This window comes from Meleagris gallopavo, chromosome 2, assembly GCF_000146605.3.
Source record: "Meleagris gallopavo isolate NT-WF06-2002-E0010 breed Aviagen turkey brand Nicholas breeding stock chromosome 2, Turkey_5.1, whole genome shotgun sequence".
Lineage (NCBI taxonomy): Eukaryota > Metazoa > Chordata > Aves > Galliformes > Phasianidae > Meleagris > Meleagris gallopavo.
In genome coordinates, this window is record NC_015012.2 from 21438153 (window position 1) to 21465068 (window position 26916).

The window sequence follows — 26916 nt, forward strand, 5'->3', positions numbered from 1 at the left end:
AGGGAAATTAAATGATTAATAGTGAAAGCTCATCCACTTTAAGCATGATTGATAAGTAGTGTTCCTGGCAAATGTCTGGAATTCTGTGAGCTGGGAATGAGAAATGCAAAGTACTGACAAATGGCCACCTGCATTTCTCTGGCTTTTTAATCTTTCTTCAAGGTGATGTGTATAAAATGTAAAAGTGGTGTAAAAAAAAAGGAAGCTTTTGACTCAGGTTCTCTAATGATGCCTTAGACTCTGCCAAACGCATTTTGATTAGTTTAAGTTTTACCTTGCTCTTCTTTCCAATTGTTGGTGTTCTTGGTAGAACAGTTTCTTTCTTAAATTCTCTTTTTTTCTGAGTGATTGTTCTTACTTTATGGAGAACATGTAAGCAGAAGGACATTAAGTATGCATTATTTAAAAAATGGACTTAATAGAAGTAAGGCAGTGTGATACTTGTATGTCTGCCTTTCTCTGGGAATTTTACCATTGTATGGGATTGTTTTTTATCTAGAGCTCTAGCAATTAATTCTTAATTTCGAGGAAATTGCTATTAATTGAAAATAGTTCAGCTTCTTGCTTTAGCTTGCTTTCTTAAAATGTGAGGCTTCTGTGATCTGACTTAGTTTTTGATCCATGCACTACTTGTAAGCATGCATCTAGCAGACGTACCTCTCCTGTGTGCTTCTTGCCACCAGTGGGAACCACCTGGCAGTGCCCTCATTGCAGAGCAGAGTTCTGGGAGAACTACAAATAGCAGGAGGAAACTGGAGCTGCTGGCACAGGTGAAGGGCATGACTCTGTCTTCACACGTTATGTGGGAAGCAGATAAATTTGTGAAAAGATAAAACCTAACTAACTTGTTCATTGTGTTTCATTTCCTATGTACACAGAGCAACACCGTAATGTTTGTAGTTGCACTGTACTAATTAGATTCCATGCTGCTATCGGGTGGTAGAATAATTATTGTGTCTTTTTATGATACAAAAACTTCTCTGGAGAAATTAAGAAATAGCCCTAGAAACAAGCTGGAATTTCTCTCCTTTATGCTTGGACTATCAGCTCTGACTGTTGCTCATCAGTGACAGCACATTTCTATACTTGACAGTTTCCAGAGTGTTAATTAAAACAGTTGTTTAGCTGATTGCCTGGAAGATTCCAAGTAAAAACGTATTTATTCCTAAGGCAAACAGTCAATTTTTACCTAGTGAAACGTATCAATTTTTATGGTGCATAAAAGTCTTTTCATTTTAATTTTGTATATATTGTGTGTTTGCCTGTCTAAGTGCTTTAAGGATGATGTACTATTTTAACTGCGTGGAGGCTTATTTTTGTAGGCCATTTTAAAGACGTCTACTGAAAAAGTGTATGCTTAAATAATTGAAAACATGAAAAGTCAGTGCCATTAAAAATGAAAAGTTACTTACTGCAGTGACCTGTTGGGCTACCACCATGTTCCCTAATATGCAACCTTTGTTGTATTGCTAGATGTTGATGCTGTCCTGTGTAAAGGGACAGCAGTAGAAAGGATGTGATTATGGTGCTTTTGCCTAACTCTTTGGGGAAAAATATGTTTACAGATGGCTTCAGTGTCTGTATGTATTTGAAACTGAAAGGCAGTCTACACCGTTATCAAGCATTCAGGGAAAAACTGGTGCCTGGCAGGTGGAATGCACAGGCATCTGCAGAGGCCTTAGGAGCACACCAGTATAAAGCCTTGCTTATTGTGCTACGGTGTAGTGTGTCATCCGGCTGAGATAACTTATCCTCAAAGAGAGAACACTTGGCGTCTAATGGAAGAGATTGTGTAAAGGTGGCATGAATGTTCTGGGTCAAATTTAGACTTTTATGCATGACTACTTATTTAGGGGAAAACCTAAAAAGGCTATGGTGAAATCAATAAACTAATATATATCTTGATGCTTTGGCTTTAAGAATGACTACAGGCAATTGATTACTTGTAAAACAAGTGAATAACTAATCCTAGCACAACTTGGTAGACATTATGGACGTATTTCCTTTGTTGCTTTGTCTTAGAAGAGATTTGCATTGGTGATATAACACAGTGGACATTTAAGAGAAAAATATCATTCAAAACAAGAACAGTGTTGTTACTCATTATCAAGAGAACATCTGAATATTCTTATTTTGTTAGCATTGTATGTTGGCAAGCAGAAAAACAAAACAAACAAAAAAGCAACCATTACTTTGGAATGCAGCTTGTAACTTTCTCCTAAACACTCCCCTTTGTGCCCAGCCTGAGTCAGGATGTAACCAGTGAAATCCACCCTGGGGACTGCTCTTTGGGCAGATTTTGGAATACTTGCCATGTGTTATAGTGCCCATATAGGTGGAGATATTCTTATTCCTCAGTCAGGATTTCATTGGTCGTCCCCAGGCTAATAAAGATGGGTATGTAGGAACATTTGTGAGAAGGTTATAAGGAACAGTGTATTTTCCGTCTTCCCGTACATAACAATATGAATATTTTTGCCAGTATTATCTTGATGGTAACTCACTTGTACTCATCTTCTTTTCAACAACACTTAACTTAAACTTATACTGTATTATATGGGTGCATAACACACACAACTGGAAGATTTTTTTTTTGAGACTCTTACCAGTTGGAAAGCACTAGTGCCGTCAGATCTGCTCCTTCATGCTGTTGTAAAGGTGAACCTTTCTACCAATGATCTCTCAAAACAGGCCCAACTTACTTTAATAGTGATGCATAACAATGTTTTGTTACAACCTATAACTGCACTGAGTTTACTGACACAACAGTGGGTGTTAGCCAGATTAAGAAAACTCAGCAACTTGTAAGAAACAAATCCTTTGCACTTCAGTTACAAGAAGAAAGGGAAAATGGATTTTCTCTCAATTAAACTCTTAAAAAGAAATAGGAAGAGAACCTGAACCAAGTCTGAAGTGTTTTCCTTGACTGTAAGAGAAGAATCTTTATTGACAGTTAAAGGGGAATTGTTATGTGGAAACATTTTTTGATTGTGATTTATTTTTACAAAATTTTCTCAGCTCTTGTAATTAACAGAAAGACAGGAAAAAAGGTTATCAATGGAATATTTAAAAGAGCTTGTTTTCCAGCCAAAATTTTTTCTGAGTGCATAAAATGGAAGAACTGTGACTTCGTAGGTGAGATGTGCTCTTTAATATTTTTGGCAGAAATAGCACTGTTATTGAAAGAATGCTGCTTCTTTTTTTCTAGGCAAAGGAGATGTGTTTGGTGATGTCTTCTGGAAGGAGTCCACCCTTGCCCAGTCCTGTGCAAATGTAAGGGCTTTGACCTACTGTGATCTTCATGTGATTAAGAGAGATGCCTTGCAGAAAGTGCTGGAGTTCTATACAGCCTTTTCACACTCCTTCTCCAGAAATCTCATTTTGACTTACAACTTGAGAAAAAGAGTAAGTAGCCTTGATTTAACATACTATATAAATGTTCACTTCTAAGGTCTGTCTGTATGAAAACCCAAATTGGCTTGAATTGTGACATTCTTCATCGCCTCCCTTGGAAGACGTTTTTTCAGACCTTTCCTAAGAGATGTGGCTAGCATATAGAGTCAAAAGGCCATATGCGTTTATTCCAGTGCTAGCTTTAGAGGGAGCTGGATTACGTATACGTGAAAGTCTTGTATTTCTGTGAAGTGAACAGATTTAAGCATAATTGCAATCTGCTATGCGCTTTTAATGAAACAGAGTTAACTACTTTATTTTGTAAAGCAGCTAAAAAGACATTAGGTGTGTTGCCTGAAGTTACAAGGAAGATGGAAGAGAAGGTATGAAATCTAATTATGTAGAATAAAAATCAACTGCGATCACAATGGGAAAGTAATATGAAGTTGGCCAATTCTATCAAGATTTATATCCTTTACTAACAATCAGATTTTGGAATTACTTTGCCTATCTAATTAATGCTTCCATTTTCTTATCCTTGATGCTTTCTCTGTCTTAATTTCTTCCTGTGTGCTGTTTCAAGGTATTTTGTCACACATGAATCATCGTAACCTAATATTCCATTTTAAATTCTTTGAATTTTAATTCTTCAGTAAACCACTGCTGTAGAAATTGACAATAGTAGGTGTAATTCAGTCACTATGATATTAAGATACAGCAAAGAAGGCAACAATATTACTCTGAAAATAAATAAGTTGGATCAGCTCTACTTGCTTTAAAAGAATATTATGATATAAGGATACTTGAAATTAGCTGAAGAAATATGTTTGGTAGGAGATTTTTTGTTCCTAAAAACTGTTCTTTGTGGTAATTTCTGGGTGTCAAGTAAGTCCTAGAAAATTATACCTGAAAAATTAGAAATAGTTTCATCTTTGAAGTCTGTTGTGGAAAGTTAGCCTTAAAACCTAGAGTATTATTATTTTTTAACCTAGAATTAGCCCACTGAAATTAAAATAGTGTGATAATGTTTTTCTTTCAATCTGTGTATTTTAACAATATCAGAGAATTTAGCTTTTCAGTATTGAGCACCAAACTTTGGTGATGTATGTATTTAAAACTAAGAAGCAAATTCATAATGGAAGACTTCCCCACAGAGTGCTTTGTCAAATGATCTTGAGTTCCTGCAGGGCAAGGAAAATACCTATAGCTGGAAGGAGATTGAGGCATACATCTTGATTAAAACCCAGCTATTCACCTGGTTTTAATAATGTGAGGAATAAAAGGAATTAGTATTGAGTCCTCTGGAGCATCTGCATCACTGACTCTGGCATGATTTAAAATAGCACAATGGGTACTTGCTGTAAGGTGGTCTAGGAATGTGCATCTTTTCTTTTTTTCAGCATCAGTAAAAATCAGAGTAAAAATTTTTGGCGTAGAAGGACCAACTTCCTTGATGCACACAGTGAGGCTGGCAGAGGCATATAATTTTGGCTTTGCTTTGAGCCAGAAGTTCCAATTTTAGAATTGAGTGCCTGTTCCAGAAGTGATGTTCTTTCCCTCCATGTTCATTAGTGTAGCCTTTCCCAGTCCATCTTACAAATCACTTTTAAACCACAGTATCATGGCTCCTGTGCAGTCAGTTTTCTTCACAAAATGTTCCTAGTAAAAAGGTACATCTTATGACAGCAGTTTCCATCCAGTTATTCAAATAATTGGATTTTAATTGAGTTGCAGTCAGCAGAAAAGTGGCAGTGATTGATAGTGGAAGTGAGAGTTTGATGGTTCTAGGTTAGCAGACTGTAAAGTTAATTCTTTTATTGAAAAAAGACCGACTGCAGTCAGAATGCAAATGTTAAGTAAATAGCATATGCTTTTGGAAATGCAGAGAAGGTATGGTACTTTAAAGGCTGGAGAAAATGCACATGAAAAGGCAGCTTTTTAGAGTTTGGAATTTAATCTGGTTTAAATGTGAATCTTGTATAGAAATAGCTCCCTGGCTTGTTGCTTCTAGCACTCCTCCTGGTCTATTTCTGAAAATGGAATTTTGCAGAATTCAGATGAACTGGTATCTTTGCGAATTATGTTTGTGATGTACTACATATCCTTCAGGATATAAATATCAGAATTGCCCTTTTCATTTCAATAAACAGTTTCATCTCTGACTCCAAAAGTGTTGAGCTAGCTTGAGGTTATATTCTACGTAGTCACAGAATCACAGAATGGCCAGGGTTGGAAGGGACCTCAAGAATTATGAATCTCCAAACCCCCTGCCACATGCAGGACCACCAACCTCCAAATATATTCATACCTATTCCAAATAAATGGAAAAGCAACTTGGTTGTGTTTTTTTTTTTTTTCCTTCTTTTTTTCCCTGTAGGATCTCTTAGGTGTGTTTTTCTCTGAGGAGTCCCCACCTTCAGGGTGCAGTATGCCTTAACTTGGCCATGATGCTGTCTCATTGCATATGGCAGGGTGCTTTTTACCCAGGTTTTGCCTAGCTTTAGTAACCTTTAGTGCTGTTTTGCCATGTTCATGTCTTCTTCTTGGCTGCTGGGTCTCTCCCTGAGGAGAGAGGTCACTCCGACCTAGAGCAGTGCCAGGGGAGCAGTGTCCCCCACAGGTACTGGGCTCTGGATCTGCTTGCTAATGACTGTGACAGAAAGATGCAGCTATGCAGGCATTTAAGGTATCAAAACCAATTGGTCCTGACCTTAGCTCACTCTAGCGCCGGATTTAGTCAAGGTAAAAAGCCTTTTCCCTTTTCTGGGCTCTCCCTCCATTCCTTGTTGCTGCTTTCCCTGTTGATCTCGAGCGTGCTTCTGCCTGCATGCCCCACTTACACCCTGTTAGCTATTGTTGCCTGTCAGGTATGAGGACTGCTTGTCTGAAGGAGACACCTCCTGTGCTCTGTCCCTGCTCTGCTATGGCTGTCATTGTGCCAAGAAGTTTCCTTTCACTCAGCTTCTCAGCAGACGCCGGTGGAACATCCTCCTTTCTGAAACTGTCAGTCTGCTGTCAGGTGACTCCCTGAGCAGTTTCCTCAGGCGTCTGAAATCCCTCACAAAGTTATTAGCTGTCTGGTTACCTCTGTCTGGAACTCATTCTTAGGAAGCTTATTTTTCCTAAAGGAGAAGAGAAAAGAGACCTTTAATTAACTCCTTCCGCTGCTAGTCATTGAAATGTTGATGTAAGTGGAAGCAGGGGGAGAGGCAGCTGCTCCTTCTGTGGCTCCAGCATCTTAAGAGACTGAAACTGCAGTCCGTGGCTGCAGGTGGCTGTGTCAGCCTCAAGGGTTTTGCAGCTGAAAGGAAGCTGACAGCAAATTTCTCAGTGTGCGTCCTACTCTAAGAATGCTGTGAAATTAAAGCAGGTTAATGTTTTTCTCTCTTTTTGGAATTTCAACTGGAACCTACAGTAGATACTGGGGACAAGTGACAAAATCATCCTTTTGGAGGCTGTGCTAGGCAAAAAATAAGTCATAGATTCAGAGGGCAGCAGGCTGAATGGAGGTCTTTTTTTCCTCTACAAATACTTACGCACTTCTGGATTTCCATCCTGGTCTTCATAGCTCCTGGTTAGAAGAACCATAAGAAGCTTGCATGATAGCTGCTTTTTGTCTTTTGCTTGGGAAGAGGCGCCTTCTGTAGAAAAGTGAAGGGTCCTAGACAGCATTTGTAAGTGTTCGTGTATTAGCAGATGTTTCTTTTCATGTATAGGAGCTTTGTGACCAATATTTACTCTTACTGGGTAGCACCACAGTGTATTTGCTCAGTTCATTCTGCTGCAGCCATAAATGATGTCAAATGATCCTGCATGCTACGTAAGAGAGAATTCTTATACATAATTTATTAAGCTGAGATTTCTCCAGTAAGCCGTTTTAGCCTGGATAGAGATTAAATGACTAATTTTGAATACTTTGGAGCATCGTGATAGAAGGTAGCCAGAAGTTAAAATTTGTGTGCTGGAATAAAAGAGAGTTCAGTGGGATGTAGGTACGTTATTTGGGATTTTGTAAGACTGAAAGGAATGTCAAAGAGCGCTGCATTTTTACAAAGCAAGCATAATTTAGAGATTTGAAACCAGAGCTCCTGCCCAGAAGATATGTCTTGAGACAGCAGTGATTGCAACAGTGTAGTCTGTCTCTGTGTTGATGTAAGATTTATTTTGTACGTTTAGTGGTCTGCATATTCCGTGCAATCCCAACTGTGCCAGTGGAAGGGATTCCCACCATCTCTTTCTACAAGCAATTTAAAAAATATAGTTGCTCTTTCCTATTCAGCATTAGCTTCATCTTTCTTCCCTTTAATAATGTAAGCTCTAACTTGAGAGAAGACCTCTCTTAGATCAGACATTTCAGCAAGGAATGTTTCAAGCCTTCATTTTAAATCTCTCAGGGACTGGCAGCAAGTTGTTCTCAAATATACAATCATGGCCTTGTATTTCGTCTTTTCAATGACCAAGTTTTCCAATTTTTTTTCATGATATAGATACAAAACTGTTATCTCAGAGTTGTTTTTGATATAGAAGACTGAGCTGCTGGAATATTTTAACAAAGCTCTTAAAATAAACAAAAGGTTTTAATTGTAGAATATTGGCTCATTTGTTGATGGATTTCAGAATTATCAAACTGACAGGTTGCTTCTTTCTATTCTTTTTGTATTCACTGAAACAATTGAACGAAGCCCTTTGGGAAGAGGATCTTGATTCTTGACTAGCATGCATCTCATAGCCCTGAAAACCCAAGACACTGAACATGACTGAAATGTTTGCACAGAGCTGCGGATTGAGTGGTGTGCTAGAGTTGATGAGAAGAAAGAGAACATAGCTGTTTTCCCAAGAATAAACACTTAAGTACTCAACTCTAGTATCATAAACTTGGAAATGACCTATAAGATCATCTAGTCTCTGTTCTTTCCCATACTGCTTATAAAAAATTCTTTAAGTAGTTGAATGCTCTCATATTAGTTGTTCCTCCATGCTAATCCAAGAAAAATCTGTTTTATTCCATTTCTTCATAGGCAGTCTCCATATTGCATTTTTTAATCTCCTCTCTGGCCTTTTTACAGTGTACTTAACTTTGTCTCTCCCTAAAGAAAACGGTTTATCTAGCTCAGAGATTTTTGTGCAAATAAGTCTTTATGCCCTGGATCAAAAGTTTTCTGAGGCTTCATATGTATTATTAGGTTTGTTATGTATAATTTAAATAATGCAGTGGAATTAATTGAAACCTCATGCTCTACAGATGATGTGTCCTTCACTTTCTTCCATCTCTTCTCCTGTTGGACCCCATCAGGTAAAGCCTAAATACCCAGAGTCTGAGAGGACTTCGCCAATTGCAAGGATTTATAACCACTGTAGAAATATGAATATGAAGTGTTCAGCCCAGAGAACTCCATTACCTTTCAGATACATCACTTTAAAGTTTAGTTTCCAAAACTTTTGTAATCTAAATTTTTTTCTGTTAATTTAGGTCTGTATGGCCTTGAGCCTTAGGGTCCTATGCTTCTGCAGGGGAGGACTGGACTACAGACAGGTGATATAGTTTGAGTAGTGGGAATGTATACGTACAACAGCAAGATAGAGTAAAGTAAGAAGTTCTAAGACTATAAAATTACTCTGTTGATTGTATTAGTATATAATATATTCTTATGTAAATTTTAGCTGTAAACTAAATTGCTCTATGTGAGTAAGTAATGAAGTGCTTCTTTAAAATATTCTTAATGGCTAATCACTTCGAAACTGATTTGAAAAATTCATCATTTGAGATGCCTTCTGCTGCTGTCAATAATCAGCAGTTTTTCATATGTGTAGATGCTGCAATATAATGTATGTACAATTGTCATAAAGAAGTAACTTAATATGTCATAAAAAGAAAGAAGTGTATTTCTCCAAAAGACTATTAAATTTGTGAAATTCTGATAGGCCATTCGCCAGTAGAAACTGAAAGTAAGCTAGTGATAATAGATATTAATAGCCAACTATAAATAAAACCAATTATAAACACTATAAAAATGAATTTTGAATTACAATTCATCTTAAAATGAAAGACTATGATCCTTTTGTGAAGTTGGTGGTAAAAACTGTCTCAAAGTATCTTCAGTAAGAGATTATTTTCTCTCCTGTGTTATCATAGATAGAGTTTTTTCTATGTTGGTCACTAAATATTTATGATCACTTGTGTCCTGATAAATCAGTTAGAATTGTACAGTCTGAATTTATAAAATCAGAATTTAAACTATTTCCCAATGTGCTTTCTAAGTATGGAAATCAGTGTCAGTGTTGTGTCAATGAAAGACATTCCAGTTATATGTCAGTATTTGGGGAAAAAAAATGTAGTAAAAGGAACAAATGCTAGTCCTTCTGAAACTGAGATTAAGTACTTTATTCTTTAATCCAGGAAGAGGATCAATGTTTTCTCACTTTTTATCACACTTTGAGTAGACCCACTTGAATTGCTTGTGAAAGGTTGTTTTTATTTTCTTAACAACCCGAAAATATTCAGTTATAAAAGAAAGAAATAAAATTTCTGACCTTTTCAGTATCTAAAGTGTTTATAGTCTTTCCATATATGGTAAACCTATTCTGAATAGATTAAAAAAAAATAAATACAGTTAATGGTGGAAAAAAAATAACATTTGTTTTTAGAATATTTTAATCTTAAAAAAAAAATAGGCTTATATGGTTTTGTGAAGCTATTTTCCTATGAGCAATAGAAAGTTAACATAAAAAATGATTATTTCCTTTTTAACACAAAACCACCCACACCAGTTTGTTTATCCCAGCAGAAGAAAATGCATTACTTTATTTTCTCTCCTTCACCCACTTAGGCTGAAGTATAGAAAGAGTTTTAATACAGATAAGGCTCACTTATTGTGAAGATTCCTCAGAATAGCTCTACTGATGCATTTTAAAGTAGAAAATTCTAAATGCTGGCTCGCCACCTGGGACAGAAGACAATAATCCTAAAGACAGTATAGCTTCACCTATACAAGCTGGGAAATCTAGTCTTAATTGTGAAAATGGTGAATGTTAGTACTTCTGTAGTTTAAAAAAAAACAAAACAAAACAAAACCCAACAACTTAGTTTAAACTGGTATTTTTTTAATTACATAAATAAGGGAAGCATAATATGTCTCCACAACGGAGGCTGAGCAGCCACTCATTTGTGTGGTGTTATTTCTGCTTTAAGCATGTATGTGCTGTGCAACACCTACTTACTTTCAGTGTACTGAGATGCCTCTGTCTGGTTTTGGATCTTGCTGGCACAAAGGAAGGAGATGCTCCAGGAAAATTCAAAGTTTCTGTGCTTTTTTCAAAGCTTTGATTCTATCTTTTACTGCAGCCAAGTGGCCTTAATTTCTAGATCTCTCTCTATTGGTGCCTTTTGGTGTCATTTCTGTAAGTGTATGTGTGTGTGTATATATATAATAACTTGTCTGCCTGATGCTGAATCTCTCAAGTAAATCAAACAGCATGTACTTTTTTTCAATAAGCTAACACTGCTGTCCAGGCTGCTGTATGTGCCGTGATCTGTCATGTATTACAATGACAGCAATCACGTCAACATCTCAATAACCTTTGTGCCCTGGTAGTTGTGTTTTTTGATTGCCTTCGCTGTGGCACTGCATGCACTGTACAGCATTACCGTACAAGGTAAAGGAAGAATAGTGACCTAATGCTTTTCAATGGTTTGGTTTTGTTTTCCAACTCTAAAATTGATCTCTGATATCTGTGGTCTGGAAATATAGGTCTGAGAATTAGCTGACTCCAGGACAAACTCTAACTGAAAGATTTCCTGACAATACAGCCTTGATTTTATGATATTCTCTAAGATTGCTAAAAACTTTACTCATAGAGCTACTCAATCCATTCAAGGCACTGCACTAGAAGAGAGAGAATAGCTGTGCAGTAGGAAAGTTGCATGGCAGATCTACATCTCTGAGTAATCAAATTTTAATTGATCAGGTTGATCCTTTCTTCAGCTCTCCAGTGAAAGCTGTAATAGCTACCCCCTATACAAAAAAGTGAACTTTTGGGAGCTGTTACTAATGTTGTGCAAAGAAGTTGTAATCCCTGCTCCAGACCAAATCCTAACTGTGAGCTGTTGCAGAACAAGACAAATGAGGTTCTTTTCCTCTTTGTCTGCTTGAAGCCAAGTCTTTAGACATGTCCTCCAATGACTCTGATACCACGCATAGAACAAGTAGCTCACCTAAAATGTGACAAATGCTGTAAAGACATTTTAAACAAAGCCATTTCCCTGCTTGATTCACAGTCACTGAGAGGTGCCTGAAGTGATGTTATCCTACGTGATTAGACACCTGCTATTTTTCTTGTATGTATAACTGAGGATCAGCCTTCTAGTTGTCTTTGAACATGTCTTGCTGAGGAGATACAGACAGGACCATGCCATGTACCTGAGTCTCAAGCTTGCCTCAAAAGAGTCACACAGGCAATTTGGTGTCTAATGGAAACCTGCTTTACAGGCTGCTGCCCATTCCAGTATGACAGTGAAGTGTTTGCTGAATGTGAAGTGGAGTAACCGTAAGGTGTGGCCTTGTGAAAATTCTTGATTTTAAATCCAGCAAGCTTTAACATCATGGAAAGAAAACAATTGCAAACAGAACTCGATATGGCACTTTTCCAGTCGTATGCTATGGCCATAGCTGCCCACTATTGCCACAGCTAAGTGAAGTGGTACGGAAGGCTTTGTGTTGGGCTGTGGCTTAGTACAAGAATTTACAGAAATATGATGAGAGGAGGATCATGAATCACTCCCTCTTTCTTTGTTTCTTTGTTTCTTTTTTTTTTTCCCACCAGGCAACTGTTTTGTTTTTTTTTTTCTTTTTTTTTCTTGAATTATGTATGACTACCTCTTCAAAAGAAAGGGCAATTTCACACCAAATTCTTGCTTAGATTCAGATTTTCAAACAGAAATGTGATACCTGACAGTGATGTAGAGTATTAAAGCCCCATGCAAATGAATGTGTTAAGTGTTCTTAGCATAGTTTTTATCAGTGAATTGGAGAGGGTACCTATGCTGAGGCCTGCCTGACAATGCAGTCATTATTCTCTCTATTGGTTTTTTTGTTCTACTTTTGGTTCTCTTTCTGTTTTTTACATTTCAAAATGAGATGTGAATTTCAGTGTCCTGTGTAAATGCACAGGTATTTGTATTTAGTTCAGTAATATCTCCCTCAACAGATGCCTGCAGCAAGAGACTACTCGAGTATACTCAATGTCACCAAATGCTCTTTGTATAGGAGTTAGAATAGATGTAGCATTATCTCCAGCTACTGTGTAGCTTGACATGAAGTGCTCTTAATTATCCACAGTTCAAATATATTGTCTCTCAATTCTATCCAAAGTCAGTTCTATTTTCACCAGATTTTTATCAGGAGCTGAGTCTGCTTAAGCAATTTTTAATTTAATGTAGCATTATGAATGTGAAAAGCTGACACGTGATTAAGATAGTGCTTGAAACTTGAACAATATATGGTTTTGTTCCCATACACTTAAGTGTTTCTTCTTTTTGTCACAGCCTTCTGGAGTCTTTCCAAATACAGAAAGCAAAAAGGTCAACACATACCTTGTTTCAAGTCTTTGTACTTTGACAAACCGCATCTACACTAACTCCTCCTGCATGTGTCCCCTACAACCACATAGCTTCCAGAGAGTCTGCTTCAACTGATAAAGTTCACACTTGGTCATTTCTCCCATATGCTCTGTAATAAATATACTGTTGCAACAAAATGATTAGCAGTTCATTTGCACTGAGAATCCGAGAAAATTTCGGCCAGAATCATTTTGTAACACACTGGATGATTTACTTTGTAAACTGCTGTATGCATTTTCTTTATCTGTAAAAGCAGAAATACGTTCCCCTTTTGAAAATGTTTTTTTTTTCCTTAATTCTTAAAACATGCAAAAAATCTCAGGTCAGTACCTTTTAAAAAAAGTTAACGGTGTACTCAGCTCCACCAGAACAGACAAATCTGTTTCTCTAGTCTTCAAGGTTGATGTCTATTGTTACTTTGTACAAAAACTGAATAAATCATGTCAACTCCAGCATTTTTGCATGGTAGCAGAAGTGAGACATGTGGCATTCTTCCTTTAAGAAAGGCGTGCAATTTGTTAATTGTTTTTCAAGGTTTCCCTATCACTTTGCAGTAACAGGAGAGATGTTATTTATAGCCAGTTATTTTCTTGATTAAAGGACATAAAATTGCTGTTGACTTCCATCGTATACCTGGAACAGTACTTTAGATTGGACCTGAAACTCCTGCTTGCGGTAAGATACAAAAGAATAGCAGAGGAAAAGAACAGTGTTAACTCTAACAGATGGATATTGTCTTTGCTGTTATAACTGTGATATAGTCTGGAAACATTTATTAGCCTTTGATTTCCCTTGCGTACATTTTAAAATTGCTTCAGCAGCAGCTCTTGTAGGACAAAAAGTTCTGTCTGATAGTTAATAGGTTACATGTGTTCAGCGATTATCAGTGAAAGGGGGATTCACATTTAATCCAGTGACAAATTCACTGGTCTGAGCAGAAGTAGTAATTATGAAAAGTTCTTATTTGAGATGTTGTTTGGGAACAGTTCTATCCTTTAACGTAAAAGCATTGTGATATTCTTTGCCAGTGGTATTCAAAACTGTAATTTGTATTTGACAGTCAAGACAGGTCAGAAATGACCTCTGTCGTTTGCACCCAAACCATCCTGTAACGCAGATGCAGTCACAGAGGGAGTTTGGAAAACTTGAGGCTTATGTTTTGTCATACATTTTAGAAACTTGCGATAGTTTGTCTAACCTTTAATTGCTCTGTTATTTCCATGGTATGCAGCATATTTTTTAGTGATACAAAGGCATAATTTTGAAAATAGCTTAATAAGATTCTTACAGTGTTCTCTAAAAATGTATCATTAAAATATTGTGTATTGCTTGGTTCACCATATTTTCCAATCAGTAATATAATCTAGACTCAATCACTGTCATAACAGAGCTGTCCAAGAAAGCATACTTTGTAGAATTATAAGGACTCAATCAGACCAGGTGAGTGAAATAAAAACAATTAAGGGCAACCTGAAGTTGTCTTATTCAACAGCTTTTCCCCTGGCCATTGAGACAAACCTTCCAATCATACTGTATGACAACCTATCCAGCACCCCCTTTCTGTCAACAGAAGTTGCAATACAGCAACATCCATGCTTTCACAGTCCCTGTGAAATATTACTAAAGCAGCCAACGAAACAAGGTGAAGAAGTCAGGAGTGCCTTTATTACATTCCTGTACCTGGGGTTCTTTCTCATCTATCTGTGCAATCCAGGGTTACCCTAGTACCTAAGTCTGACCCTACTGACACAACACTTTCTAGGTAGTCAGATGTGAGCCCATGGTGGCGTGGGCTGCATTGTATCTTACTACCACCACAAAGCAACCTAGAACCAGGCATATCCAACAGGCTGCTTCAAAAGATGTATGGCACAGCTGTGGAGCCCGTCTCACAGCTGGGCAGCTCATGTTGCTGGGCCTGTACTGTAGTGATCAGCAAAGAAATCTTAATTGATACTTCCACAGAATAACCCAGTGGTACATTACTGATCCTGCTGTTCCTCCTGTGGGAATATATGAGCTGTTCCACTCTTGCTGGATGAGTGCTGGACTTGTCAGACCGTCCAGACTTTCTTTGCAGTCGTGTGTGAGCTTGGAATGTGTTGAGCCAGTCTCAATCTGCTGCAGCAAACAAGGCAACAGTTGCGTTCCAGCCCAAGGTCATCTTAGCATGCATGATCCTTCAAAGCATGTCCTGATTTCTCTTTCACCAACAGTTTAAACTCCCTGAATTTCAGTAAATGCTGAATCAGCTGTTTGCATGGTCAGAGGGTAAGATGAGAATGACCAGGTAGGAGTAGGGTAGGAAGAAGATTTGAAATGCAGTCGTAAGATAAACCAGTTGCCTTTGTAATGGATGTAGCATAAAGGTAGTTAAAGTTAGTATTTGGCTGTATTGGATCTGCAGCTCTTTTGCTCCCCCGTAGTTACTTAGGATGTTGGATTTCAAAGTTCTCTATTTTGATTTTTCCTTGGCAGAATAGATATTGGAACTTGCACTTTATGCAGGAAGAGAATTAACAAGGGACGATGTCAGAAAAACTTTCTTTAATAGCATAATATAAAGTAGTAAATATATTTTCGCAATCCAAAAAAATACTTGTTTACCATTTAACAACTACTGTTGCATTTAGATTTCCTAAGTGATTTAGAAAAGCAGGCAAATGATTTAATTTTGATTTTGTTTTATACTCCAGTGAAGCAAACAACAGATTTGGAACAAGCTGCTTGCTAGAGTTTCAAAATTAAACTGTTCTTTTTATTGGACACTGTAGAGTGTGTCTGCCTTTCCTGATGGCAGACAAGCCTGCAATACATTGACTTGTTCAGATTCCATCAACTCTTTTTATTTCCTTTTTATTTTTTATTTATGGTTCTAGCTCTACTACCCAGGATAGAGCTCCTGCTTTGATTGCCCCTTAAACTCATGCTTTCCAGAAAATGTCTTTCCTCTAGGTCTTGAAGTGAGATACATGTTGAGAGCCCAGGTTGCAAAGATATGACTAGTCTCCACAAAGCTACTTAATGCAGAACACTGAGACCTTTCTTCTCTCTCTTCAGTGTGAATCTCTGTGCAGCATTAGGTGAGGCTGGAACAGAGGCTTTGGAAGGCAGCAATAATCTGCTTTTAACTTACAAATCTGTTCTGGTAAGCCCATTGTTGAAAGCCCATGTTTTGATGACTGAACATGATCCTTTGAAGAAGCAGTCTTGTTCATGTCGCTCTCAGTCCTTTCTAAGTTTTCTCAAACCTTGAACCCAGTAGTCTGCAGCTTTTCACAGAAGCGTGGGAGCTTCATGTGAGCGAACCTCTAACATAAGTACCTTGCATAACACAGGAGTGCTTTTTATCTGGCTTTCTTAATTCCCTGTAAGATAAGACTTTTAAAAGCAAACATCTTGCTGGCTTGACAGTTTTTTTTTTTTTCTTTTTTTTTCTTAGGCACTAGGAGTGCTGTGAATAACCTGTTTTCACCCAATGAGTGTTATTTCTTGTACCACTAAATTAATAATAGCTATATTTAATTCTTTCTTAATTTTAGTTCTGGTCAGGCTTCCCCTGGCTGTCATTCTGCCTTTATCTCCATATTATCTGAGCATCTTCTGGTGAGATACACAGCAAAAACACTACCATCTGAACATCTGCCACATGTAGTTTATTCTTTCTTATCTCTTTCCTAGAGAAGTAAATGTATGTTCAATATAGTAATTTGTTTTGGTTGTGTTTCTTAGTGTGTCTATATTAGGAAAGATGGAATCTATGCACTGGGAACAGCAAATGACAGTAGCTTCTTAAAAGCAATGTGAGGTAGAGCTCCAGCTATGCGACTACATTTCTTCTGTGGGATGCATCTTGCAAGTTCAGTCCTTTTCCTTAGGTTGGAAGGGCTAAAAGATCATTCACTGGCATTATTTCTCTCTTAAAAGACAAATCACATTTCCTCTCTTAAGCATTTCGACAGTGTTACATATGACTATGTAAATATTAGCAGACAATACAGTGGCAGTTCCTTTTTTTTTTCTTTCTCCTTTGGTATCATTTTGTTTAAAAAAAACAAACAACAAACACAGTGGAAGAGTATTCCAATCTCATTCTTTCACAAGGCACATTATTTGATAGATCTCTTGATTTCATTAAATTTGAATGAGATTTCTGACTCTGCCAAATCTAAAGTGTATACTTTATATTAATGTTAAAGAAATAAAAAATGGAAGAAGGAATTATTTCATCTTCTGTTTGAAAAAAAAAATCTGCTACTGTTTGAAAGTTACCCAGTTCTTTGAAGATCCAGTCTTTGCAGTTGCTTTATCATGGTAATGAACTGAGTACTTCCTAAATCTATGGGGCTTTTTAACAGGTGTGTTTATAACCTCCCTCTCTTTTTGCTATGACTCACATCTTGGATGTTAAATTGTATAACCTGCCAGGTGATTGCCTGCTATGAAAAGCATTGTATCTGTAGGGTTTATTATTAAATATGTCTAATAATTTTCTATTTCTAGATCTATATCTGAATGACTATGCAATCCTCTTATTAGTGGGACCAGAAAGAAAGGAATAGGGCAGGTTTGGATGCTAATGGATGTAGACCTTTTAGTATGCTTAGCCTAGCATTGGTAGTCCTCTGCATGCAGGTCATTACTTTAAAGCTGTCCTGCTTTCTAGCATGTTGCCACACACCCCTCTCCTCCCCCCACCAAAATACCAGATCATTTTTTCCCACTTAAAGCTCTGGGCATCAGAGTTGGGGGATTTTCAGCAGCTGCTGTATAGCTGTCAACAGGACTCCTCTGCTATCAGGTAGGCGTGCCCCTAAACATGGAGCACGTGTATTTATGTTTGTGTATGCAGTAGACAAGGATTTAAATGCAATTCAAAACAGTGTCAATATGTGCTGGAAATGGCATAGTAAATCACCATATGTTCCAGAGGAAATGCCAAACAAAGTCATGATGGCTTTATATGTGCACAGCTGACTGGCAAGCATAAAGGCAGACTCCTGATGGGAGATGCCATCATATGTTTTTCTTCTTTGCTAAGTCGAAGCATGAGCCCATCTGTTTCCCTTAGTGCTGGGGAAGGGTTGGAAAATATTCAGATCAAAGTTTTGCTGCTGGAGAATAAACACCAGTAGCAAGGAAGCTAAAGGCATGAAGCTCTCAGGTGCATTTATTCTCCATTTCTCTTGAAGTAAAGCATTTTAAAAAGTGCTTTGAAATTCTTGTCCTTCTGTGCATCATACTGCTCTGGCTTTACGTTAGTATAGCAACAACCTGATGTTTGCTAGCTCTAGTTCACAGGCCAGGCATGTTTGGGAACAAACCAGAGGACTGTGTGTACATTAGGCTCATTCACACAATCAGGGAGAGTGCAGTAACCATCTCTGTTCTTTTTACCTGCGCCAGCAGGGATTATTTAATGTCTCACAAAAGCCCTAAGTGCAGTTGTAAGAGTGGAGGTATTTGCTGACATGTTTGGCAATCTGTTTGATTTGTGTATTTTCCAAGCTCTTTAAGGAGTCTTGAAATATCTGGTAGAAAGCCATAGAAAAACCTAATGACTTATTTTTAATTAAAATGAATTACTTTAACTACCGTAATTTAGTTCTCTTCAAACTAGATACCCATACAGATTGAAATCACTGCAGAGTGATAACATTGACTTCTGTGACACCTACTGGTCGAGATGAGCTGAACAAGGAAAACCTATGGGGACTTGCTCTTTCCTCTTCTTGATGATAATTCCAGGTAATGAATGTAGCTGCTCGGGGCAAACACAGCAGAGGTGGTGTCTCTTGGAATGATGGACATGTCTTATTTTAGTAAATCTCCCATTAATTTGCGCGTAGATGTAGGTAAACACTTTTATTTTAGCTTTTAACTTCTGCCCTTTCTAGTAGCTCTTTAATCTTCACCCTCTTTGTTTCATCTGTCTTGCCTTCGTTCAGGTTTCTTTTTTTATCATCAATTAATTGTATTGGGAACTGCAAGAAAATCACTTTGAAGTCTTCTCTGAATTGTCTTCCTCCTCTAGAATAATTCTCCATCATCTGTGATAATTCCCTTAGTACTGGAGACCAATTATCATTCTTACTGCCCTATTAGGCATTCCACTTTTGTTGGAAAGGAGAGGAGCCCTTCATGCAGCTTCTTCCATGTGATCTTATACTTAAAGAAGGTTTTACAGATAATCAGAAAAAACTAAGATTTTTCTATGTATAGAAATAAGGGTGTTAATATTTCATGATAAAAATCAGCTTTGCATTCCCACTGAAGAATGGAGGATGGATAACATTTCATAACTGTAGAAAAAATTTCTGTATTCATTTTCAGAGAGGTTGTTTTTCTGCACTCAGATATTGGTGCAAATTTACAAAAATGAATTGTCCTCTTTGTGATTCTGGAATATATTATTAATCAAAAAAGTTACACAAAGGGCTTCTCAGGTTGTTGTTTTGAGAGACATCCATTGAAAGATGACCTGTACTCTAGAAGTTTCTGTAGCTTCAGAAAATTACATGAAGTGTCTTTACCTGATCTGGTTGCTCTCAGCAGATAAGAGGGGGGAACAACTTCTGTCTCCCTGTTTCTGACTGCATGCTCCTGACATTTACTGCATGTCCAATAGAACATCAGGCTCATCTGCAAGCCTATCCAGTACACTGACCTGGCCAAAAAAAAGGGAAGATAGTTTTTTAACAGGGTGGAGTTACGAGAATTCAAGGCTAATGAGTACCACTGGATATCAATAAGGGACAAGGTAGATGGAAAGAAGGGTGAGAAAGAAGCTGGAATGGAAAGCAGGTTAGTGAGCCCTCCCCCATTTTGGCAGCAACAAGGCTGATAGATTCAGCTATTGTATGTAGTTTTCCCTAGGAAAAAACATTTGTCATTTCTTGCTGGCTTTTTGCCCTGCCTGGTCTGCCAGCTCTGCAGATTCTGGATGTGGGCTGTGGGTCATGCTGCTGTTTATATGTCCCTTTCATCTCCTTCAGTTCTGGGCAAGTTCTTACATTGCACTTGTCAATATAGGATCTGACCCCATCTAGCATTACCAATATGCCTTCTCTCTCTCTTCCCCTGGGAGGCAGTTGTTTTCTCATAACGTATTTATATTTTCTGCATGTGTGGCATTATTTTTGTTTGAAAAGGACAGATAAAAAGCTGTCATCTTTAAACTGAAAGTTGAACGATTTGTGAGATTCCTAGCACATATAATGGTATTTCTGATCTTTAAGAATCTTCCACGTTCTACACGAGTAAGACTTGCATTTACAGTTTGAAGTTATTCTATACAAGGGCTGAAAGATTATGCAAGGATTTTCCTCTAGAACTTAAATGCTCTCTAGCAGTCTACTGGAAGTTAGGCAGATGAAGAGGAGATGAGAGACTTTGTGTAAGAATTTATTTCCTCTGGAATTAAAGTTGTGTTTGTATATGCTCCTTTCACGATAGGATATGGTATTGAGGATTCACACAGGTGATCTACACTAATTAAAAATTTTATGCTGTGTTTCAGATTTTAATCTAATTAAGAGACAACACAAGGTGAATAAATAAGCTCACCATTGGAAGGAAAGGGATGGAACCTCTATTAGGCAGTTGAGATGTTTGGAGTCTTGCACATGTTTCTGGCTATGCATTACCCGATAAAATGATTGCTGTGCCAACCAGAAAGAACTTGTTTTGCTTTTTCAACTTGAGCAGATCTGTCTTGGAACACAAAATATGCCAGGGATGACCGTGATGACCTTTTCCTATTTTAGACTTCATTTTAAAAAGTTTGTTTGGGCAGTGGAAATTGTTACTGCAGGATGCTGAAAAGTTCCTGCTTGCCTGTGCCCTCACTCAGAATTGAGGGCAGTGGCTATGATGCTATTTCATTATTTCCATGCAGTAAGGTTAAATGCTTGTTGCAAATGGAGATGCTCAAACTTGCCTGTTGCTGCCTGCAGGGAGCAGTCAGCATGTTAAAAACCATGATCTGAAGGAAAAAAAAAAAAAAAAAAAGTTATGTAAGTTATGCCTTGTTTCTGTTGTAGTGACCAGGAACTAATCTTTCTCCATCTGATAGTTTGGAATTACAAAAGTGTACATCCTGCATTACCTTGTAGGATGTCCTAGGCTTCTCAGAATCCAGTTTCCCTTAAAAGTTACTTCACCTTATTAATAATTTTACTCTGAATCTTTCTTATTTTTTTTTATCCTGTGACATTAAATGACCTGCCCAACATCACACAAGAAATCTGTGACAGACTTTGGAGCTAAATCCTGACAGCTAGAATCCTAGTCTGGTTCCTTGGGTTGACTTTCTGGTTGACGTATGTGTCAGCTAGATCCTGAAAAAGAGCCTGTCAGTCAAGTAGCACTTCCAACAAGCCATAATACCTCTTAGACTAGAAACATACAAAGTAAACCTGCATTTTGTAGCTATTTTCATACATCATTAGTGACCCTTATAGTGACATATGACTAAAAGCTGTCATTTGGATTCTCAAATTATAGAAAATCTGAGTCTTATTTTAAACACAATCCTATGTTTAGCTAGATAACTCTGTGTAGAGATGACTGACCTTAACTTAATTATATATTTCCACTGTGCCTTATTTATGAGGATGTCATTTATCTGTTGGTAAAGTTTCACAGAGTGAAGGACTGCTCTTGAATTTCACTGTTTCCTCGTGCTGCTATGGCAGCCTGGCCTTGAGATATGAAAAGGCAGCATGTCCTGTCGAGGTTTCTGTATGGAACTAGTGGGAACTGGAGCTCTCTGCTAGGTTCAGGTACAGCTCAGACACCAAGGGAGAATTCTGTGCTCTGTGGCCCTAAATGATCTCCAAGCAATGCAATTCTGCTGTTTCCAGTGCAGCCACTACCTGAAATTACTTTTTATTTCTTTTGCATTCTTGTTGTTAGATTTAAAATTAGTTACCTAGAGCAGGGATCTTCAACCCTGGCAAGATTTTCTGTTTTCTGAGGGCCCCTCAGGAGTAGAACAAGAGCTGGCTGGATTTTTCCATTTGAAGATTCCAGTTACCATCTTTCTCAGGAATGTGAAAGTACCTACAGCCTGATATATGCTAACAGGCTTAATACAGCATACGAGAGCGTGCCACTTGTCCCTTGTAGCTTGGTGACTCTTCACTCAGTGTACTTCTGAGTTAGACTGGCTGGGGTTGGAAGGGACTTCTGTAGGTCACTTCTTTAACCCCCTGTGCTCAAGCAAAGCCACTTAGAGCAGGCTGTTGAGGACCATGCAAATCATCTTTAGTGACAGTGATAGCCAGGAGCCCATAGCAGATTCCCAGGTCATGTCTGGGTTGTTGGCCATTGGGAACAGTCTGCACAGGAGACCCTTGCTGCCTGCAGCCCGTTGTAGCTTCCCTTTTCCCAGGAGACTGACAGGACCCTTGTTGCGTGTAGCCCTTTCTAATCTGAGGATGAGCTGGGAGGCCCAGGCAGCTGGGCAGATGGGGTGGCCTTCACCTGTACCTCTGCTCTCAGGGGAGGGAGACAGGCAGTTTCCTTTTTCAATCTTCTTCATGGCATCATCTCTGCAGAGCTACAAGAAAGAGTTTATCAGCATGCCCACTAAATGTTTGCAATCAGTAAATGATGGTTGTTAGGCTTACATGTGCCATGGGTGCCCAATGTCACAGGGACCAAAAATAGAAATGTGATTTTCTTTCTAACCCTGCCTGAATAGTAAGAGATTCTGTGCCTTTGTGTTTCATTCCTCTTTTGTGTTACTGCTAAGATATCTGATTGAATACTAAGCATTCCTTATTCTATCAGAAATCACAATTGGATGCTCTTGCTATTTTCTGTTGTTATGTGAAGTCCCTTTTATTTGTACTGCAGATAACAATCACTCATATAAAATTTGTGCCTGTTGCAACATCTTTTTGCTTTGCTCTCAAATCCATGTATGATGCATTGTTTATAAGCAGTGAAATAGCATGGATTTGTTGTAAAGTCTGAGCGATTGTGCATAGCTTTTCAGATCACATGATTGCTTGCTAACATTTAATAGATGTATAAGCTGTTCAAAATAAATAAATTCCATCTCTTCCTGGCTCTGTTCCTGGGCAGAAGGAACAGGTTTGGAGTAAACTCCAAAGAGCTTTCAGGGATACATGCTGCCTAATTCTAACTATTGTTTAAGGTTTGTATTACCATATTAGAATTTCAGAATTACAGAACAACGTGATAGGAGCTATTATACATGTCAAGATAAACTCCCTTATGTCTAAATCCCTGATCTTGTGTTCCTTTCTCTTTCTTTCTTTACTGAGACTCTTTGGAAATTTTACCTTATGTTGTTACTGAAATTGAAATGTGTAGTTTTTACATTACAAAAGCTTTTCTCAAGTTCTTAGAAAATACACACACTCCCTTGTTAAGTCCAAAGCATGTTACCAGGCTGCTGAATTTCTGCTGTAATAATTAAGAAAATTAAGTTGTTTGCCCTAGAACATTTAAAGATATACAAACTCAGCCCTGATGAAAACCTGTCTTACCATGTTATAATTCAAACTTGGTAGCAGAGGCAACTCCAGGCTTACTCTATATTCATTCTCTATGAATTACTCTATATTATTTCTGCTTGTAAGCAGTAGCATGGATAGTGTTGGTGAAGTTGTACTCCAAAACCGCATGCAATCATGTAGTTTGTCCCATTTTTACATGCATATTATTGGAGACTATGAATGCTGTGGTTTCTAAACCACCTTTTTTGGGGGAGAATGCTGTTTGCAGAGTCAATAGAATGATTCAATGAAGATAGAAGTGAGATCTTTGCTTTTCTATCTTTATCTATAAAACAGGAAAAAGAATGTGGATGGTCTGGGATAGTAACTATTGAACCCACAGTTAATGTGGCTCAGATTGGGTTGGTATCTTGAACTTTGGTTGTACTTGACCTTTGGAGCACAGGTGCCACTGCAAAGATGTTGCTCTGGAGGTCCATCTAACCAGCTGTCTGCTGTTGGATGGTGACCAACACTACTGCCTAGGGGACAGTGCAGTATACAAACATAACTTTTTGGAAAAATGTTCTGGCTTTCAGCTAATTAAGGAAAGGGATCAGAAGCATTTCATGGTATTTAATAGCTCTCTGCGTGCTTTTCTTCTGTGAATTTATCCTGATATCTCTTGAATCTCCTTAAAACTAAAATTAAAGCACTCAAAAGGCCCATAACAAGGAGATCCAGAGGTTAGTAGCAAATTGTGTGAGGAGAGCTGCCTTTCTTGTTTTGAATCTGCTAGTGTCATTTGATGCTCATTTTACCCGAAGAGAGGAGTTGCTGTCTTCTACCATGAAACTAATGATTTTATAGCTATATGTAGATCCCTTTGTGCTTTCCTTAATCTTTTTCTTTCCTTTCTTCTTTTCCTCCCAGTACTCCAAGGTAAATATGAGACTACCTGTTGTGCACAATTTCATTCCAACTTGAACTAATAATGCATAATTACAGAAAGCAAAGAGGTAAAATTGTTTTCACATTTTCAAAGTTAGGTGTTTCAGTTCATAATGGTTTAATTTGGAAACATGGGAAAATGTAACTAGAAAAGAAAAACAACATTGGAAATGAAGCATTCTTGCTTGATTCAAAGTGGGTCTTTTGAGGATGTCTGTAGGAGCTTATTTCCATGATAAAAACATTATTTTTTGAGTTTGTACAGGGCAAGATAGACAGCAGGTTGGAAAATGGACTCTCCCAGTCCTTGCCCTGCTTAGCAGCTCACAGGACATACCTGTGTGTGTGCCACAGCGGGAGCTGGGTTGGGCTGGCAGCACCATTTGATGCCATCCCAGCAGTGAGACACCAACCTCTAACCAAATTCCCAGGACTAGTGTACAGAGAGTCTCTTTGTAAACAGATTTCACAGTGAAGGGATGATTCTTTCTGCAGCCTTTAAGCAGATATTGATACAAGAGATTTCATATTTACTACTTCTGGCTTGGATTCTTATCCTTTTCTGACTGATTTAACAGCTTAAAAACTAACAGTTCATGCTAGTTATCAGTTTAACTCTTGAAGTTTCAGTGTAACTGCTTATTAGAAAGTTAAAAATAACTAAACATGGCCCTAGTGTAAATGTTTTATTTTAATACTGCAGTACTCCTCAAAATACTGCTGACAAATATGGGCACATGGCGATTTCAGTCTTCCAAAGTACAAACTGTAAACTTCAGAAACCACAAGTACGTCATCAGGCATGTGCTTTTTATCCTCCATTTAGCTTTGATCTCTTTTTATAGCTAACTTGCAGAGTCATCAAAATTACTCTGTGCCTCTGTGGTATTAATTAGCTTTGATAGATTAATTTTATTGATAAATCTGAAATTCTCGTGCAATTGAATACATTGTTGGGCTCCTAGCAACTGTGGCAGTGGTCTCCATAGAGATTACCTGAACACTCCTTTATAGCCAGATACCTCTAATTCTAGGGTGACCAGATCTTTGATTTTTTGCCTTGAGATATTTGGGACCTGGTTATTGGAAAAACTGGGACGTTTCTGCATCTCTCATCAGACCTGTGTTGAAGCAGAGGCCTAAAATGGGCACGGTTGAAACAGAGATTGCTTTGGAAACGTTGGCTGACCTTTCTCTAGCTTAGTTTGCACAAAGATAAAATAGGAAAATTATGCCATCTGCTCCACAACAAAGTAACTGTTCTGAGGCTTAATTATGTTTTAGATTGCAATAACAAACATAACAAGGATAGTGAGAATTTTTTAGTTAGTGACTCTCTGCAGATTTTGTCCATTTAGAACTTTCTGGAGAGGTGCATAGAGGGTGAATATTTAAGAAAATGATATAGGGATTGATAATGAGTGTTTTGTTAAGCTATGATTGCTCAATTTTATTTGCAGTGGAGAAAAGTATGAGGAACCTGTTTGGGTGGAAAAATATTTTATATTTATATAGGATAATGGTTATGTACATCAGTCCACATCTCAAGCTGCCTGGCCTCTAAATAATGCTTACCCCAAACCTTGGGGGAAGCATTATGAAGACAGACTCATTTTAGTTTCTTCAGTGATAGGTGCAATGTTGAAAAGCCTAAAGTGATGTTGGAACCCTCTTATTTAAAACAAACTTACAAAAACAACAACAACAACAACAACAAAAACCCACTCAAAATCTAATGCAGTTAGTGTAGCAAAAAAATATGAGAAAAATCCAGAAATGCTGGTGGGATGGGATATACAGAAGAAGATTATATACAGAAGAAAATTGCTTGCTTTTTTTTGTATGTAAATTGTGTATGGAATGTGCTGAATTATTGCTATCAGATGCAGGAGGCATCTTGTTATTAGACAGAATTAGGGGAGATTTGCATTAGATGTTAGGAGGAAATTCTTTACTCAGAGGGTGGGGAAGCAGTGGCACAGCTGCCCAGGGAAGCTGTGATGCCCCATCCCTAGAGACACTCCAGGCCAGGTTGGATGGAGCCCTGGGCAGCCTGAGCTGGGAAGGTAGCCCTGTCCACAGCTAGGGTTGCAGCTGGAAAGGCTGTTAGTTCCCTTCCAATCCAAACTATTCTGCGATTCTTTGAGACAGGAAAATAAATCAAAGGAATGTCAATAGAAATTTGGTATATGAATTGGATGGAGTGTGACATACGATTATATAGAATCATAGAATCACCAAGGTTGGAAAAGATCTCCAAGATTTCTAGTATAACCATCCACCTACTACCAATTAACCTTTATACCTTTATGCATTTTATTTATTTATTTATCTATTTATTTATTTGTTTATTTATTTATTTATATTTCAATCCTCTGTATGCTAAAATGCAAACAATAAACTGGGGTAAAGAAGGAAAAAAAAATCAACTAGCAGAAAACAAGAGTAAAAGAAATGGAAGAATTTAACTGCATTTAATTTTTTTTT

General features: G+C 37.8%; 1 protein-coding gene across 1 annotated transcript in view; it reads left to right on the forward strand.

The window, feature by feature from the left end:
- The window catches only part of KCNH1 (potassium voltage-gated channel subfamily H member 1), a gene marked incomplete at its 5' end in the record, with an annotated part of 178060 nt that overhangs the window by 99253 nt on the left and 51891 nt on the right, over window positions 1–26916 (forward strand). The window contains one exon of the mRNA XM_031552170.1: window positions 3209–3405. Within this exon, the coding sequence (XP_031408030.1) occupies window positions 3209–3405 (197 nt within the window). The remainder of the gene's footprint in view (window positions 1–3208; window positions 3406–26916) is intronic.